Source organism: Ixodes scapularis, unplaced genomic scaffold (genome assembly GCF_016920785.2).
Source record: "Ixodes scapularis isolate PalLabHiFi unplaced genomic scaffold, ASM1692078v2 PGA_scaffold2__306_contigs__length_199485367, whole genome shotgun sequence".
Classification (NCBI taxonomy): domain Eukaryota; kingdom Metazoa; phylum Arthropoda; class Arachnida; order Ixodida; family Ixodidae; genus Ixodes; species Ixodes scapularis.
In genome coordinates, this window is record NW_024609857.1 from 192964182 (window position 1) to 192982612 (window position 18431).

An 18431-nucleotide genomic window follows, 5' to 3' on the forward strand; every position below is an offset into this window, starting at 1 on the left:
AACGGGCGAGAACACGTCACGAAGGGAGGAGGCCCTTAAGGACCCGCCCCTGAGGCGAACTGTGGCGAGTTTCGCTCTCCTTTCTTACATTTCCGACCCCCACTTTGGCTGAGACGTCACTCGAGTCTAGCGCCAATCGCCCCCACGTTTTCCCTACGGCGCGCCGGCGGCGCAGGCGCCTGCTTCGAGGCTACGGTCGTCTGCTACGATCGTCTGCTACAATTCAAGGGACAGAGCCGAAAAGGCCGGACACGTCGCACTCGCGGGTTCCGCCGGCCCAGCGAGCGAAAATAACAAATTTTACAGGAGGAACGTTCCGTATGATGCAAGGCAAGACTAAATTTCAGGACGGGTGCACTCCACGCCCATAAATACGCGATTTGGACGCAGCTCGACGCAGAGCTGAACTCCGACGGCGCTCCCGTAAAGGAGGGGCCACCATGATAAAAGTTTTCTAGAGCTCCGACGTAGATCTAATCGATTTTCAGTGAATAAAAACTTAAACATTTGTGTTGTTTGCAGTGATCTGCGATAAAATAATGAATGCCACATTCACTCGGAGTGTTAAGTCGTCTGCTACGATCGGCGGCAAAGATGGAGCCAACAGCAAAGACGTCAAGATTAGATCCGCGAGTGTCGGCAGCCCAGCGCGAGGTACTATTGAATTTTATGGAACATCCCCAAATCGCGCTGGGAGCCGCTGATCTCACGCCGGCAGTCACGCAGATGGAAAAAGATCAGCTCTGGGCTGAGCTCGTCGCCGAGCTCAACGCCATCGGGCCTGCCATCAAAAACAGGAGGAGCTGGCAACATTATTGGACCGACAGGGTGCGGGCCGCCAAAAAGAAGGCCGATGAGTTCAGCAGAAACAGCGGGTGAGTGTTCCCGACTTTTGATATTGGATGCATGGCTTGCGAATATGACGTATTCCGCCGTGTTAGAGGATAACGATTGCACATGACAAGTGTCACATTTACGGTCTGAAGACTGATGTTAGCATTGCAAATAAACCGCCAAAGGAGATGAGTAAGCTACGTCTGTAAAATTAAATTCAATCCATAGTTTCGATCAAGAAAAAAAAATAAGAACTCATATTGCTACGTTTTCCTTCAGAGGGACGGGCGGAGGCGCAGTACCTGGCGAGGCCGGGAGGATAATTTCCATTGTCGGCCCCGATGCCGTGGAGGGTTGCGGGGCACCGGCGGTGCCGGGGCCACAGGTAAGGAGCTCTTTTGTTTTTGCCCAAGACTTTCAGGCATGTTTTGCAGAACAAATTATTTAATTGTCTGAACATTTTGTGAAACCGAAACTTATATCGAATTGCAGCTTTTCACTTTTAGACATATGTTTATCTATTAACTTTTCACCTGATGATTACAGACTACTTGATCGGAAAGTAGCAGTTGCAGCCTGCTGCTAAAAGGTACTCGGTAGAACACGCGACTATATCTGGCAAAGATGGCAGCATAAATACTATACTTAAAGAGGCTGCATTTAAAGTTTTCAATAAACAGTGAGGCCTCGTCGCACATGACGACATGATTAGAGTGTTAATCTGGATGCTTCTGTTCAGTTGTGGGGTCCAAACGTACTTGCAGCACATGCTATACTCGTATTCACCTCAAAATGTCATGACCTGACAACCACAGGGATTGTAATTGCTCTTAGCAGTTGTCGACAGTGATAAATATGGTTAGTGCACACATTGTTAAATCACTATAGTGTCTGCTGTAACACAGTGAACAATGGCACTCTGAGCGTGTTCAGGTACAAGAAGCCTCCTCGGAAGGCAGCTGCAGCCACTTTACGTGAATTACACAAGTTTGCATGTGATTATAAATTTCTGTAGGGTTCTAGAAATGCCAAACATACTGACTTTCTTGTCTCTCCTACTGTTTCAATATTGCTCGATGATAGCGAGATTCACCTGAACCTCGTCACTTTCAGGCTGTACCATCGCCAGCTGCGATGGTACAGCCTGAAACTTGTGAAAGTGAAGCCTGAAGCTGGGACTTCCCCAGTTGGGGAAGTCCCAGGAACCAGTGGCACCGGTAAGTGTCTCTTGCAGTATGCGTCGATATTTGAGTTTTAGTTGACGTATATCCTGCCTATATTAACAAACACGAAGGAAATCCAGAAACAGTCCAAATGCGAGACTTTAGGCATACGAGGAAAATGGTGTCCAGCACATATGTCCATAAAACCATTCTATACCCTAAAAGTAGTAGTTAGTGAAGGGGGAAGGGGGGGTTATTACGTTATCATTGTTTGCAAACAGAAATTGCTCCGAGTGCAGCCTGTGTCTTTTCTACATACGCTAGCGATATGGACCAGTTTGCTGTCTTCATAATGCAATGACTGCCCAAGGGGTGTGATAGCACACTCGTCGCTGCCAGCTGCAGTTCCTGCCTTTTCTTATTGTCCTTCCCAGCTTGGTTCACAATCGCCTTTGTGTTTAGCTCAGAGCCAGCCGCCCAGCCGCCCCCGCCCCCTTCCCCGCCCCCGGTGTCCCCGAGCAGAGCGGCATTCTGTCGACACAGTGGCCGAGCAACTCATCAGAGGCTAGCAGCGACTAGTGGAGCTGGCCGTGGCTAGGCTTGCTGCCCTTGAGAAGGTACGCGTACAAGACAAATTCCTTAATTTCTACGAAATGTTTTGATGGGTTGATGACTGGTATTGGTGCGCATGCCTTTTCCTTTGTTACCAAAGACAAGAAGACTGCCGCATTAGGCACTGCATGCATTTGAAACGTTTTATGACCAGGTAGTAGTTTGGTCACTACAATGATAGTTAAGAAAAAGGAAAAAAAGATAACATCTGTGAATTCAGAGTTGCTGGTATATGTGGACAGTGAAGAGTATACAATGGCACAATTTACAAAACTTGTAAAAAAAGGCACCCCCAGCCATCTTATGACAGGCTGAAGGATTTAGTAAGAGTTATTAGAAAAAAACACGTGATATATGCCATGATATGTTCCAGAATCATCAGGTGGTGCCCTGCATAAAGGTCAAAGTTCAACAGGGCACACATATGTACACACGTAACAAAAGAGTGCATATATAAACCTCGGAGCATTAAACGCTCGTAATTTTCACTCTACTTATATATATATATATATATATATATATATATATATATATATATATATATTGTTACAGGCTCACTGGAGTCAACTTCAGTTCCGGCTGACGGAATGCCACTTAACGTTCTCTAGGGCACCATTCTACTCCTCGTCCTCCTCTTCGTCGGCCTCTAACACTCTCCCCCGCCCCCGTAAAAGTTATCACAGCACAAAAAGCAATTCATCGGCCCTTTGGTTTCCACAATTCACTGACCCGAAGAAGAAGGAGGCGCACTTGTGCGTGGGATGTACATTTTCAGGTGATGCACATGCGCTGAAAATGTCTTGGTCTTCCGTGAAGTTCCCCAATCTCGAACTTCATAGGTTAGTGGTCCAATTTTCTTAGTGACTTCACAGGGACCCCTATACCTAGGCAGAAGCTTCTGTGCTCGACCTTTCTTTCGCTGTTCCCTCCGAACCAGGACCAAGTCACCCGGAGATAGACATGGCGTTGAGCCAGGAGCGCTGTATCGAGATGCCGCACGCTGTTGGGAATGTAATATAGCCATTCTTGCTCGTTTTCGTGCGTCATCTAGGCGGTGCTGAAAGTTATTGTCAGCAAAATCGTCTCCCCTATTCCGCCACGCTACAGATGATGAGCATTCTTGAGGAAGCACCGCCGTTCTACCATGAACAAGTTGAAATGGTGTATAAGTGGTGCTTGACTGCTTCACGGTATTCATCGCGAACGCGGCAAAAGGAACAAAAGTGTCCCAATCAGTGTGTTTGACATTTACGTACGAATAAAGAATTCCAGCAATTGTTCTGTTAGCTCGCTCAACCAACCCGTTCGTCTGCGGTCGGTAGGGAGCTGCTTTAGCATGAGTTATGCCTTGAGAGGCTAGCTCTTCTGAAAACACGGCAGAGGTAAAAGCTGTACCTCGATCAGTTATGATCATCCGTGGCACTCCGTGTCGCAGGAGGAGCTGGGTTCTGAGGAACCGCACGACTTCTTCGGTTGATGTACTGGCCACGGGGCATAACTCTACCCATTTGGTAAGATGATCTACCGCCACTAGAATGTAGCGGTTGCCGTCTGATGTACGTGGAAAAGGCCCGAGATGGTCGATCCCCCACACCTCGAATGGAGCCTCAGGTGGTGGTATGGGGTGAAGTTCACATGGCTTGCTTGTATTTGGTGACTTGCGTTGCTGACATTGTGAGCAAGAGGCTACGTAGCTTGCCACGTCCTTTCGAAGCCCAGACCACCAGTACCTTTCTAATATCTTCTGGAAAGTTTTGTCACGGCCTAGATGCCCCGCCGTAGGGTCATCGTGACAAAGATGCAGTACCGCTCCGCGTAGTGAAGAAGGGACAACTGGCACCCAATGTTTAGTGCTGGAACTGCGATGGCAAAGTAACCCGGCACGAACCTGGTACGCTTTACGTAGGCGATTAGTCGTGGTGGTACGTCAGTCGTTTGAAGTCGAGACACGATGTCCTGGATTTCACAATCTTGCTCCTGGCCTGCGTTCAAATTAAATGTAGACGCACAAAAGCAAGCATCGTGGTCAGGAGAATCCGGCATGTCCTTCATCGGATGACGAGATAGAAAGTCTGCATCTTGGTGTTCTTTGCCACTCCGATGAACAATTGTGAAGTTATGTTCTTGAAGTAAAATCGACCAACGAGCTAGTTTGGCCGTTAGATCTTTCTTGCTTTGGAGCCATGTCAAGGCTGAGTTATCGGTCACAATAGTGAAGTGTCGCCCGTAGAGATATGGCCGGAAGTGTTGCACTGGCCAGACTAGTGCAAGACACTCAAGTTCTGAAGAATGATACCGCTGTTCTGCGTCCGTCAGACGGCGACTTGCGTATGAAACAACACGTTGCGTGGCGTCGCCATCTTGTTGCAACAAAACAGCACCGAGTCCCTCTCCACTGGCATCCGTGTGGAGATAGGTCGCCTTAGCAGGGTCAAAGTGGGCGAGAATTGGAGCACTCAACAAGGCACTCTTCAGGTCTTCAAAGGAAGCTTGTTCCTCTGCTGTCCATCGCCAGGGTACATTCTTGCGTAGCAGACGGGTCATTGGAGCCGCACGGCGCGCATAGTCAGAAATGAATCGGCGGAAATATGATGCGAATCCCTGGAAACTTTTTACTTCCTTTAAGGATGTTGGAACAGGATACTCTGCGAAGGCTTGAAGCTTGACAGGATCTGGTGTAATCCCTCTTTTCGATACAACGTGTCCAAGGTAGGTTACCTCTTTATACCCAAAGTAACACTTTTCCGGTTTCAGGCGCAGATTGGCAGAGGAGAGCGCATCCAATACTGATGTGAGTCTTTGGAGGTGTTCATCAAATGTGCTTCCATAGACAATTACGTCATCTAGATATACGAGTGCCATGGTCCACTTCAGGTGGCCTAGCACCCTGTCCATTAATCTCTGAAATGTTGCAGGTGCATTACACAGCCCAAAAGGCATTCTTGTAAACTGGTAGAGTCCATCAGGTGTTACAAACGCAGATTTTTCTGCATCCTTGGGGTCCAGCGCAACCTGCCAGTATCCTGACAGGAGATCCAAGGTGGTGAAATATTCTGATCCCTGTAGTCGATCCAGGGCATCATCCAAGCGAGGTAGGGGGTACACATCCTGTTTCGTAATGCTGTTGATTTTTCTATAGTCAACACAAAACCGGATTGCACCATCTTTTTTTTCGGACGAGCACCACTGGAGAGGACCATGGGCTTGATGAAGGAACGACCACCCCTTGTTGAATCATGTCCTTAACTTGCGTTTGAATAACACTCCGTTCGGATGGAGCAAACCTACGCTGTGACTGGTGAATAGGCTGACTGTCCCCAGTGTCGATGGAATGCTCGACTAAAGACGTGCAGCCGAGTTCATTTGGAGAAAGTGCGATGCAGCTACGATGACGTTGAAGAAGCTGTCGAAGTGCTGTCATCTGTTCTGCGTCAAGGTCAGGATTAACATTAAATTTTTCCCATGGAAGACTGGGTATATCTGCCTGTGAGTTGAATTCAAGTGCGACTGTATTCACCTGCACTTCAGGGCAGGAGGGCTGGGCGGTTCCGACTTGTTCCCCAGGTTTTAGCGTGATGTCGTTCAATCCAATATTTACAGCCAAGATGACGAAGTTTCCCCGCAGAGAAGATGCCAAAGTGTGGGGGGAGACAAACTCGTGTCCAGGTTTAGCTTGAAGGAGAGGTTCGTAAATGACGTCGCCGCTGAAGCTCTGGTCGGGCGTATTCACCGGAACCCACGCAGCAGAGCTCGGGGGTATGGTGACCGTTTTGCATACGTAGACGTTGCTTGTCACAGGTGCGATACTTGCTGTGTCGGTGCCAAGCAAAGCTCGAAGCACTTTCTGGACGTGGTCTAGCGAATCTCTCAGAAGTGCAGTGGTGACATTCCATACGTTGAAGATAACTCGAGCGGCACCAAGATGTAGCTTGTGCCTTGATAAGAACTTACTGCGGTCAATTGTCGATGTTGCGATTCTGTTGCCTCTTGAAGCCGGAAACTCATTATTAAGAAAGTTATTCTTACGGCACCATTCGTAGCCAAGCACTACCGGGCAAACAGAATTCTCGAGCACCACGAACTCCACTGGTGATGTACTCCCAACTGTTTTCACTTGCAAAGTGAGAATACCCAGGGTGTGAATTGCAGTACCGTTCACAGTGAACAATCCAAGTGACGTCGGACGAAGACGTGCGTCTGCTGGAACCAGGGATGATGCCAGAACGTTCACTGCTGCTCCAGTGTCAAGAAGAGCATCTTGGTATCCAATACATTCGATCCAAACAGTAAATTTTGGAACCGACGATTGGTTACTTGCCACTGATGTCAGAGGAAGTTTTAGGGGAGTTACTGAAGAAAGCACCGTGCTCGCTCCACCGTTAACCCCGGAAGCTTGATCAGTGGCCTCAGACCGGGCTGGTTTTTGTGTAGGATTGTATTTCCTACTACCATGCCGCCTTTTGGGCGCCGAAGATAAGGCGGAAAGTGGTGATGGCGGCTCTTGTAGATGCCTAGCCCTCTGCACAAACTCTGTGGCCCTTTGAGCAGTTGCCGCGTTTAGCGCTTGATCCAGGGCATCTTTGACGTTTGTAGGTCGTGAAAGACGTACAAATACTTGAACCTCTGGATCAGCTATTGCGTCTACAAAAGCGGAGGTGCCAATCTTATCCTTTGCGTCTGTTGGGGCTCCAGGGTGTGCCTTGACAATCAAGCGCTGGATGTCGGCTGCCAGCTCCTGGAGGGTTTCGTGAGAGCGCTGACGGCGTAAACTTAACTCCGAGCTGTGCACTTGTTGGAGATGGCTATCTCCAAAACGTCGCTCCAGTGCTTCACGTAGGGCCGGGAATGATAGGGGAATACCATCAAATTGGTAAAACACGTCTAGAGCTGGTCCTTGCAACTGGGAGACGAGCGCGTGAACTTTGTCGTCTTCCGTTCAGCCGTTGGCTTGTGCAATAATTTCAGCCTGGTACAGATAAAGGTGAACTGGTACGCTGCCGTCGAAGGGTTTTAACTTCAGTGACGGATTAGTCCTTGCACGGGTACCTCGGTTCACATTCGTCAAGGGGCTAACTGTTGAAACGATCTCACCTTCATCCAGGGTCGATGGACAGGCGTTGAGGTCATCTACAGAAATCCCCAAAGCGTCCCTTTGTGGCCCATTGATGTCACTCGGAAGAACATTCAAGCCAGTTTGAAGGCGTTGTAGCTGCGTTGGAACGCTCATGGAGAAGCCATTTTCAGCTGCTCGCTGCGAAGTGTTGCCGGAGTGGGACGTAACGTGCAGTGGATTCGCCATCGAAGTTTAGAAGTGATCCCACCGCTGCCACCAAAATGTTACAGGCTCACTGGAGTCAACTTCAGTTCCGGCTGACGGAGTGCCACTTAACGTTCTCTAGGGCACCATTCTACTCCTCGTCCTCCTCTTCGTCGGCCTCTAACAATATATATATATATATATATATATATATATATATATATTATATATATATATATTCACAACTGCTTTCAAGGAACATAACTAAGTGATATTTCCCAGCGTTTATTTAGTCATCGTGATAGAAATTGCTGTCTCCCCTTCCGAGGAGCATGGTGTCCTCTCAGTGCCAATATTTTAGTTCTCCTGAGATTCTAGCCCAGAGCATGCGAGACTTTAGGTTGATTTCTTGATAATAAACCTTTCAGTTGTTAGTCAGCGCTTGTACTGTCCAGTTCCTTCCTCTGTCCTTGTAAAATTTGTGCTGTTCCATTATGAATATGTAGATGGCTTGAAACACAACGCCAACTGAAGTATGTTCTGCAATTATTCTATATGGGTGACCTGAGTGGGAATGGTCATCATTCGAAACTTTTGCCATTCCAGCAAACCTCGGCTATCCGGCAGCTGACACTGGTGCTCCTGCTGCTGGTCCTGATGACCTCGGCCACCCGGCAGCCATGCCTGCCTCTGCCCTGCGGGCCCCCCACTCCGCCGCCTGTGGACTAAGCTGCCTCCTGGCAGCTTTTCTTTTATTTATTATTTTAAAATCTATTTTTGTTCACCAAGACGTGGCTTTAATGTTTCGTTTTTCCTTCTAATGTACATAATATTTCAATCACAAGAAGTACATTTCTTTTTGCAGACCAATGTAAATATTTATGTCACAAGATGGTAATTGTTACAATGGAATGGTTATAAACTTCTGTTGTACAAGATGGAGCCATTTTATTTTGTTCTCACAGTGCATGATGGTTACTTTCATAACGTAACTCTGGCCCCTAAAATGTGTACACAAGGTAGCATTATGTGAAAGAGGCTAGTGTATTACTGGTGACACCTGCGAAATCAACGACATCTATCGGTCAGAATAAAACATTGTGGAGGCAGGTTCGCTCACCGACCATTGCAAGCGAATAAAATATTAACAGCACCTGGCCGTCTAAGGACGAAGCCGTGAAAGTGGGTTCAAAAACATGTGATGAAAATAGCCAATAATCCGACATAGCTTCTTTTGAAAAAAAAAAAAACACAAGTAGCAATCAGCGGTTCCTCATTCCTGGCCACCGGCTGAATATGTCCACCCAAATACCGTTGAGAATAATACAGGAAACTCCGGGCTAAAATGGGAGACGGAAGTAGAAAGCGATCCTGGCGGTGTGGAGTGGACAACTCGCCACTTTCCCCGGAAATGAATCAAGTGTGTCTGACTCACTAGAGAAATTGATAGTCTATGAAATATTCCCATTTTTTGACGGAGCATAGGCAGCATAAGTATGGTGCCTGGAACGCGTCTCCGACTGGTGTGTTTACCGCGGCCAAAAAAGTGGTCCCTCGGTTTCTGCCTGATGACGTCATAAAAGTGTCATGCTGTCGCCGGTCGCGACCCTGGCGGCGTCCCAACAGTTGTGGTATAAATGCCAGACGCCTGTTCTGCTGCAGGTCGCGTTCCATTGTGACAGTTCACGGAAGCTAGGGCAGCCGGAAGTTGGGACGACTAAAGCGACGCCATGACGACAGCGACACTCGCGTTCGCTCGTGCTTTTCGCCAGCAATTCTACGGCCAACCGCCAGGATCGCGACAGGCAACAGCATGACACTCGCGTCATTTGTTGCCACATTGGGACCACTTTTGATGTATGGGCGGGATAGGACGCTAAACACACCAGTCGGAGACGCGCTCCAGGCACCATAGCATAAGCTCGTGATATTGGACCTCTTGGTATTTTGATGTCAAAATGCAGTGTGTTGTATAGACCAGTCAGTATTTGTATAGCGATTTTGTAGAATCTAAATAATTATTAAACTTTTCTGAGCTTGTTGATTTATTTGTTTTATTCTAACCGAAACATGTCTTATAGATGCCCTTGGCTCCAAGTGACCATAATTGGCAATAGGCATAATTTTTTTATGAGACCGACTTGAAATGACTCCAAGTGGCTAGAATTGATAATTATGTTATTGTTTGTGTACTTACTCTTATGAACGGCTTCAAGTAGCTTTTGTTGGCTATTAGCGTCTTCTTTGACCAGAATGACCTTAAATGGCTGCCAATAGCTATTGATGAGATAATTCACAATTACCCATTTCGGCGTTGGTGAATGCACATGGTTTCAACTGGCTATTATTGGCTATCAGTCTCTACTCTTATATATATTTGATAGATATGGGCTACAAATATTAATGAGTAATGAAAACTGAGCTATTTCTGTTTATATACTGGAATGACTTCAGGTGGCTATTGTTGGCGATTAGAAGATATTTCTGACCAGATTGGCTCAATGGCTACTAATGGCTGTTAGTCAGTATAATAGCAATTATCTGCTGTCTGAGTGTTTACGAATGAGAATGGCTTCAAGTGGCTATGCTATTATTGGCTATAAACACTTATTTTCGAATAGATTGACTGCAAATGGCTACAAACCGCAATTAGTAGATAACTATTGCTTGAGCTATTTTTTTATATTTACGAAATGGAATGGCTTGAAGTGGATAATGTTGGCTATTTGTAATTATTTTTGACCAGACTGAATTGAAATGGCTGCTGATGGATATTCATGAGATCATTTAACAATTACGTGCTATTTCAGTACTTAAAAAGAATATGGCTTCAAGCGGCTATTATTGGCTTATGCATCAAATTTTAGATGAATTTGATTGAAATGGCAACAAATGGCTATTAGTGACTAATGTTGATAATTATGGGTGTTTTAGTGTTTACTAACTCGAATGACTTTAAGGGGCTATTCTTGGCTATTAGCATATATTTGTCACCAGATCGGCTTCAAATGGCTAGCAATGGCTATTTGTAAGTATAATTGACAATTATCAGCTATTTCAGTGTTCATGGATGAAAATGGCCACAAGTGGCTATTACTGGCTATAAACATTTACTTTTATTGCAATGGCTTAATTTGGATACAAATGGCTATTAATGACAACTGTTGATAGTTATGAGTGATTTTTGTGTTCACCAACTGGACTGGCTTTAAGTGGCTATTCTTGGCTTTTATCATCTATTTCTAACCAGATTGGCTTCAAATGGCTAGCAATGGCTATTAGTGAGTATAATTGACAATTATGTGCTATTTCAGTATTTTTGGATGAAACTGGCTACAAGTGGCTATTACTGGCTATATGCATTTGGCTTAAAATTGCTACAAATGGCTAGTAGTGGCTAGTATTAATATTTATCAGCAGGTTTTATGTTTACTAACGGGAATGGCTTTTAGTGGCTATTGTTGGCTATTAGCATCTATTTCTGGCCAGATTCGCCTCAAATGGCTTGCAATGGCTATTAGTCAGTATAATTATGTGTTATATCAGTGGTTTTGGATAAAACTGGCTACAAGTGGCTATTACTGGCTATAAGCATTTAGATTGGCTTAAAATTGCTACAAATGGCTAGTAGTGACTAGTGTTCATATTTTTAAGCAGGTTTTATGTTTACTAACTGGAATGGCTCTTAGTGGCTATTGTTGGCTATTAGCATTCATTTCCGGCCAGATTTGCCTCAGATGGCTTGCAATGGCTATTAGTGAGTATAATTGACAATTATGTGCTATTTCAGTGTTTTTGAATGAAACTGGCAACAAGTGGCTATTACTGGCTATAAACGCTTAGATTGGCTTAAAATTGCTACAAATGGCTTGTAGTGACTAGTGTTGATATTTATAAGCAGGTTTAATGTTTACTAACTGGAATGGCTTTTATTGGCTATTGTTGGCTATTAGCATCTATTTCTGGCCAGATTTGCCTCAAATGGCTTGCAATGGCTATTAGTAAGTATTATTGACAATTCGGTGGTATTTCACTGTTTGTGGACGAAACTGGCTTGAAGTGGCTATTATTAACTATAAGCATTCATTCTTTATTGAATTGGCTTGAAATAGCTACAAATGGCTATTAGTGGCTAGTCTTGATAGTTATGAGCAATTTTAGTGTTTACTAACCGGACTTGCTTTTAGTAGCTGTTGTTGTCTATTATCATTCCTTTTAACCAGATTGGCTTCAATAGGCTAGCAATGGCTATAGCAAGTATAATTGTCGATATTCACGAATAGCCATTCATAGCCATTCAATGGATATTCATGAATAGCCATGCATAGCCATTCAATAGATATTCACGAATAGCCATTCATAGCCATTTGAAGTCATTCTGGTAAAAAATAGATGGTAATAGCCAAAACTAGCCACATGAAGCCATTTCAGTTTGTAGACAAAGAAATAGCTGCTAATTATAAATACTAGTCACTTTAAGCCATTTGTAGCCAATTCAAGCCGCCCAGGTTAGGAACAGATGATTATAGCCAATAATAGCCAATCCAAGCCAATCAAGTCAAGAATAGATGCCTATAGCCAATAATATCCAGTTCAAGTCATTCGAATCTATATAGACTTCAATTGCATAAATTGTTAATAATAGTTGCTGATAGCCATGTATAGCTATTTTAAGCCAATCTAACAAAAATACAAGCTAATAGCCAATCATAGCCATTTGAAGTCATTTTCAGTCATAATCACTGAAATAGGATAGAATTGTCAACTATATCCACGAATAGCCATTCATAGCCATTTGAAGCCAGTCTGGTAAAAAATATATGGTAATAGCCAAAACTAGCCACATGAAGCCATTTCAGTTTGTAGACAAAGAAATAGCTGCTAATTATAAATACTAGTCACTTCAAGCCATTTGTAGCCAATTCAAGCCACCCAAGTCAGGAGCAGATGATTATAGCCAATAATAGCCAATCCAAGCCAACCAAGTCAAGAACAGATGCCTATAGCCAATACTCTCCAGTTGAAGTCATTCAAATCTATACACACTCCAATTGCATAAATTGCCAATAATAGTCGCTGATAGACATATATAGCCATTTCAAGCCGATTTAGCCAAGAACTGCCCATAGCCAATAATAGTAGACACTTGAATCCATTCATATTCAAAACATCATGAATACCATGTCACAAAATGTCACTAATGTTCATTCTGAAGCGATTTAAGGTGATATTGTTAAGATGATATGCAATTGCTAACAATAGCCACTTGAAGCCATTTTCATTCATAAGTATAGAATAGCAGAATATTGCAACCAATAAGCACTAATAGCCATTTTTTGGCAATTCGAGCCAACCAGGTCAATAGCCGATGCATATAGCCAATAATTGCCATTGGAAGCCAACTCAGCCTGCAAAAAATCAAATAAGTCGAAATAGTGACTGATCATCGTTGATAGTCACTAGAAGTCATTTGGACCCCAAATCTGGCATATAATTTATAAGCATGATAATATAGCCAATAACAGCCATATAAAGCCAAATCAGTCTGCACACAATTAGGTAAGTCGAAATAGTGACTAATAGCCATTGAAAGTATCCAGAAGTCATTTGGACCCCGAATCCGCCATATAAATAAAAAATTATTGTATAGCCAATAGTAGCAATTGGAAGCCAACTGAGCCTGCATAAAATCAAATAAGTCGAATTAGTGACTCATAGTGATAGATAGTCACTACAAATCATTTGGACCCCAAGCCCGCCTTATAATTTATAAACAATCGTAGAGCCAATAATTGCCATATTAGGCCAACTCAGTCTGCACACAATCAGGTAAGTCGAAATAGTGACTAATAGCCAATGATAGCCACAAGAAGTTATTTGAACCACGAATCTGCCGTATAAATAAAAAAAAATTATTGTATAGCCAATAATAGTAATTGAAAGCCAAGTCAGCCCGCACACAAATAAATAACTCAAAATTGTGACCAATAGTCATTAATAGTCAGTATAAGTCATTTGAACTCCGAATCTGCCATATAATTTATTAATATAATCATATAGTCAATAATAGCCATATGAAGCCAATCAGTCTTCACGCAATCAAAGAACTCGAAATAGGGAGGATTCGTCGTTTGGTTTTCGAAGCGAACGGACGTATCACTATGAGCTCCGTCGGAGCGGTAACAACGGCTACTGATAGCCGCGGATCTGCTGTATCATCGAACGAAGGCTACAGGATCGTTCTGCCTCCCCTGCCCACGGGTGTTCACGCCCTCAATTCAGTCTTCCTACACGCGGACATAACAGCTCGGCCTTATCGCATCCAGGATTTTAAAAAAGGACTCGAGAAAGCCGGTGTGTTAGGCGAAATCGCCGCGTTTGGTTCATACCAAATGAACCACGTGTGGATGGTGACCCTGAAGACGTCGTTGGCCAAGAAAAAGCTGTTGAGCGCCGCAACCTTTGAAGTCAAAGGAAAGCGCTGCGTCGTCATCGACCCGGAAAAATCTGAGGTGAGGCTGAAGCTGCACTGGTTGCCCTTCCACCTGCCTGACGACGTTGTGAAAAAGAACCTGGAACCGTACGGCAAGGTGGAGGACGTCGGCAGAGAAGCCTGGCGCGTCGAGGGTTTCGAGGGCGTGCAGTCGACAACAAGAGTCGTGAGGCTGACCCTAAAGGAAGGCGTCACGCTCGAGAAGCTGCCGCACCAACTCCGGCTCCCAGGATGCACGGCCCTGGTGCTGGCCCCGGGTAGAGCCCCGCTCTGCCTTAGGTGCCGTCAAACCGGCCACATCCGTAGAGAGTGCCGTGTGCCACGATGCGACAGCTGCCGGCGCTTCGGCCACCTACGCGACGACTGCAGGAAGACCTACGCAGACGTGACCAATGGCGGCACCGCAGACGACACTTCAGAGCTCATCATGGACCAAGATGAAGCTGAGGAGGCGGCAGGAGGAAGAATGGAGGGCGGCCAACCTCAGGGGCGGGCTGAGACCCCCGCAGACGCCCCACCAACCGAGGTCTCGGCCACGGTGGAGCTTCCAGCAGACGCCACGGACGTCCCCGAGCCAGGAGACAACGACGTCGCACGAGGCCCGGCCCTTCAGGGAGACGACTGTGACCACGACTACGCCCTCCGCAAGCCGACCCTGGCTGCCAGCCAAAGGCAAGACGACCCGGAGGACGGCGAGATGGACACTAAGAGCGGTTCTGCCAAGCGTCCCCTGGAACCAACACCAACCCAGGACCAGGGTCAACCTGGAAACCTGCAGGAGTCGCCGCTCCACAGGTGGCAGACGGGGACATCCAAGAGAGGCCGACGCCACGCCGCCGCTCAGGGACCACGGGAGGACCCCGCGTCAAAGGTTCCACAGTGAAGAAACTGTAACCACTGAACCTGAACCATACTTTTTAGGTAAATTTCAAGTAAGAGTGTTGTACTTTCGCCATCATATAACGATTTGACTTAGCGGCTTTTTGTGTTGTAGCCTCGCCGACTGTCTGTAGTTGCACCGCAATGGCTCTTAGATTCGCCACTTTAAACGTCCGAGGGTTGTCCTCGTTGAAAAAGCAATACCAGCTGCAACGACTAGTAGAAGACGAGCAACCGGACTTTTTTGCGGTACAAGAAACCAAAATGCAGACAGACGATAATATCGAGAGAGCGCTCAATCCTTATCTTAGGAGATACGAAATAGCTGTAAGTCATGCTGTGGGGCGGTCAGGGGGGTGTTTTCTCTTTTTAAAGAAGGCCGTGAATTGTGAAAGTGTGCAGGTAGTTATTGACGCATGTGGTCGTTTTATTTCTTGTGATTTTGTGCTGTCAGGAGTGCAGTGGCGAGTCATTTGCGTCTATGCACCCAACAATGCAAGAGATAGGGAAATTTTTTTTCAGTTTTTGCGTAATTACGTAGAATGTGACAGGGTTGTTGTTTTGATGGGGGACTTTAACTGTGTATGTGAAGATAGGGATAGGTCTGCTCTTACACCGTACAGTGACAGCAGTGCAAGCTTTTTAAAAAGAATTGTTGATGAGTGTGCGCTCGAGGATGTGGGAGCCGTATACGCTGGAAGGGAGGGAGTCAGTTTCACTCATTTTCAAAATAGTTCGCACGCCCGACTAGACCGCATCTACGTTTCAGCAGACGCACTTAGACAAGCGCATAGATACCGTGTGCGGCCAATCTTCTTTACCGATCATTGCCTTGTAAGTGTTCAAATTGGAAGGAAAGAAAGTAAAAACCAATTTAACTGGGAGCTTTGGAAATTAAACCGGTCGCTTTTAAATGACGAACATTTCGTTGCTACAGTTAGCGAACACTTGCGGGCTATCACCGAAAAAAGACCTTGTATAAGCGCAGCTTGGGAAGAGTTTAAGCGAGACATAAAGTTAGCTGCGATTGAAAGGGCAAGCAATATCAGATTTCAGAGTCGAGCCCGTGAAAGACAGTTGAGAAGAGACCTGGAGGCACTCTGTCAAGTGGAATGTGAACGACCCGGCTCAAGTAGCGAGGACATCCGAAATGTTAAACTAGAGCTGGAAAAACTGTACCTCGAGAAATACAAAGGGGCAGTCGTCCGCGCTCGCGCGGAAAAGTTTTTGCTGGGGGAGATGCCAACGAAACGAGCTCTGGCTGAGGAAAAGAAGTACGCCTTGACACGCGAGATTAGGGAAATAGAGTATAAAGGGAAAGTCAGTAAGGACAAAAATACAATCGAAGTTGCTTTTGTTGAGCACTTCGAGCAACTTTTCGGGGAAAAACCGACCCCAGTAGGATTTTCTAAATTCAATGAGTTCTTGTCAGTTATGCCGAAGCTGAATGATGAAGTAAAAATTTGGCTCGAGGGGGAGATCACCCTAGAAGAAATTCGGCGAGCCATAGACTCGTTAGCGAGACAGAAAACACCCGGACCTGATGGGCTTTGTGCCGAATTTTATCAGACATTTAAAGAAGCCATTAGCCCAGTATTGTTGAGCGTATTTAACGAATCATATGAAAACCACTCTTTACCACTTTCATTTGCGGAAGCCCATACTGTCTTGATTCCGAAGTCGGAAGATAAAGTTAAGAAACTTTGCGTCACGGGGTATAGGCCCATTACGTTATGTAATATAGATTATAAAATCTTCACGAAAATCATAACGCGCAGACTTCAGAGTGTTATTGGAACGCTCATCGGGGATCATCAGACATGTGGGATAAGAGGAAGGTCTATTCAAACTAATATTCATGTAGCGAGAAGTATTTTTGAAACTGTGGGTAGGGGTAGAGTAGCAATGGTTCAATTAGATTTGGAGAAAGCTTTTGACAAAGTCAGACACGATGTCATAAAGAGTATTTTAGCGTTTGTTAACGTAGGTGAACTGATTCAAAAGGGAGTGGAAATGGCGTACAAGGGCTGCACCACCAGGCTTGTTATAAATAATAATGTTTCTAAGAAAATCCCGGTACTTTCATCTGTCAGACAGGGCTGTCCCCTTTCGCCTTTATTGTTTGCCTTGTACCTGGAACCTTTTTGTCTGAGTGTAATTGCTAATAGGAATATCCAAGGGTTACTTTTAAATAGTGTCGAGGTTAAAGTGTCTGCGTACGCTGATGATGTTGCCGTTTTTTGTAGCGACGAAGAGAGCGTCATGGAAATTGTTATGCTCACGAAAGAATTTTGTAACGCTACGGGAGCCGCGGTGAACTGGGGGAAATGTTGCGGAGTGTGGCATGGCAGGTGGGATTTAAAGCCTCGTTATTTTGCAGGCATTAATTGGGAAGAAGGACCATGTAAGTACCTTGGGGTGCCCTTGGAGTACTACAAAGGTGCCACGGGGTACTGGGCGGGAGTGGCAAAAGACTTAAAGGTGAAAGCGGACACCTGGGTTAATCGAAACCTGTCGATATTTGCGCGTGCCACAGTCTGCAATATTTTTTTGATCGCCAAACTATGGTATATAATGCAAGTTTTAACATGTTCTAGGATGAACATCCAGAAATTTCACAGGGTGTTCGCCACTTTCATCTGGAAGTCCGGATGGGAGAGGATGAAGAGGGATAACCTTTTCCGAAGCGTCAAGTCAGGCGGTCTTGGCCTCTCGCACCTTTTCGTCCGGAAGCTCGTGTCGCGCTTCTTCTTCTTGCGCGATCAGAACCATCCATTTTTGCGCACCATAATCCAGATGAGACTAGCGAACTCCCTGACCACAATGTTGGTTACAAGCAAATGTACCGAACCCGCTGGTCTTTCAGGGTTTTTAAAAGAGGTCCAAGATGCTGTATTATTTTTACAAGCCCGGTTTTCCATGGAATACCTTGGTAAAGTCACGAAAAAGAAACTAAGGCAGGATCTGGTCGAGATACTTTTTCCTGCTCCACTGTACCGCTCACTGTATAGCCACTGTCCCGGGCAAGACGTACTCCGCCGTGTAAAACGGATGTGGGTCCCACCGGCAGTCAAGTCCTTTTTCTTCAAGTTGCATAGCGAGACATTGCCTGTCAAACCCTGGTTTAGAGACAGAGGTATTTTCGTCCCGTGGTCCGTGGATTGCCTCCTATGTAAGACGCCGGAAAGTATCG

The 18431-nt window shown here is 45.5% G+C and overlaps 1 protein-coding gene across 1 annotated transcript; it reads left to right on the plus strand.

Annotated features, from left to right (window-relative positions):
• Positions 1-243: 243 nt before the first annotated feature.
• LOC115323186 lies at positions 244-9227 on the plus strand. Its single transcript, XM_040208933.2, has 5 exons — positions 244-654; positions 719-875; positions 1114-1219; positions 2460-2614; positions 8473-9227. The coding sequence occupies exons 1-4, from the start codon at positions 540-542 to the stop codon at positions 2574-2576; spliced, it is 495 nt and encodes a 164-aa protein (XP_040064867.1). The 5' UTR covers positions 244-539; the 3' UTR covers positions 2577-2614; positions 8473-9227.
• The last annotated feature ends 9204 nt before the right edge of the window (positions 9228-18431 follow it).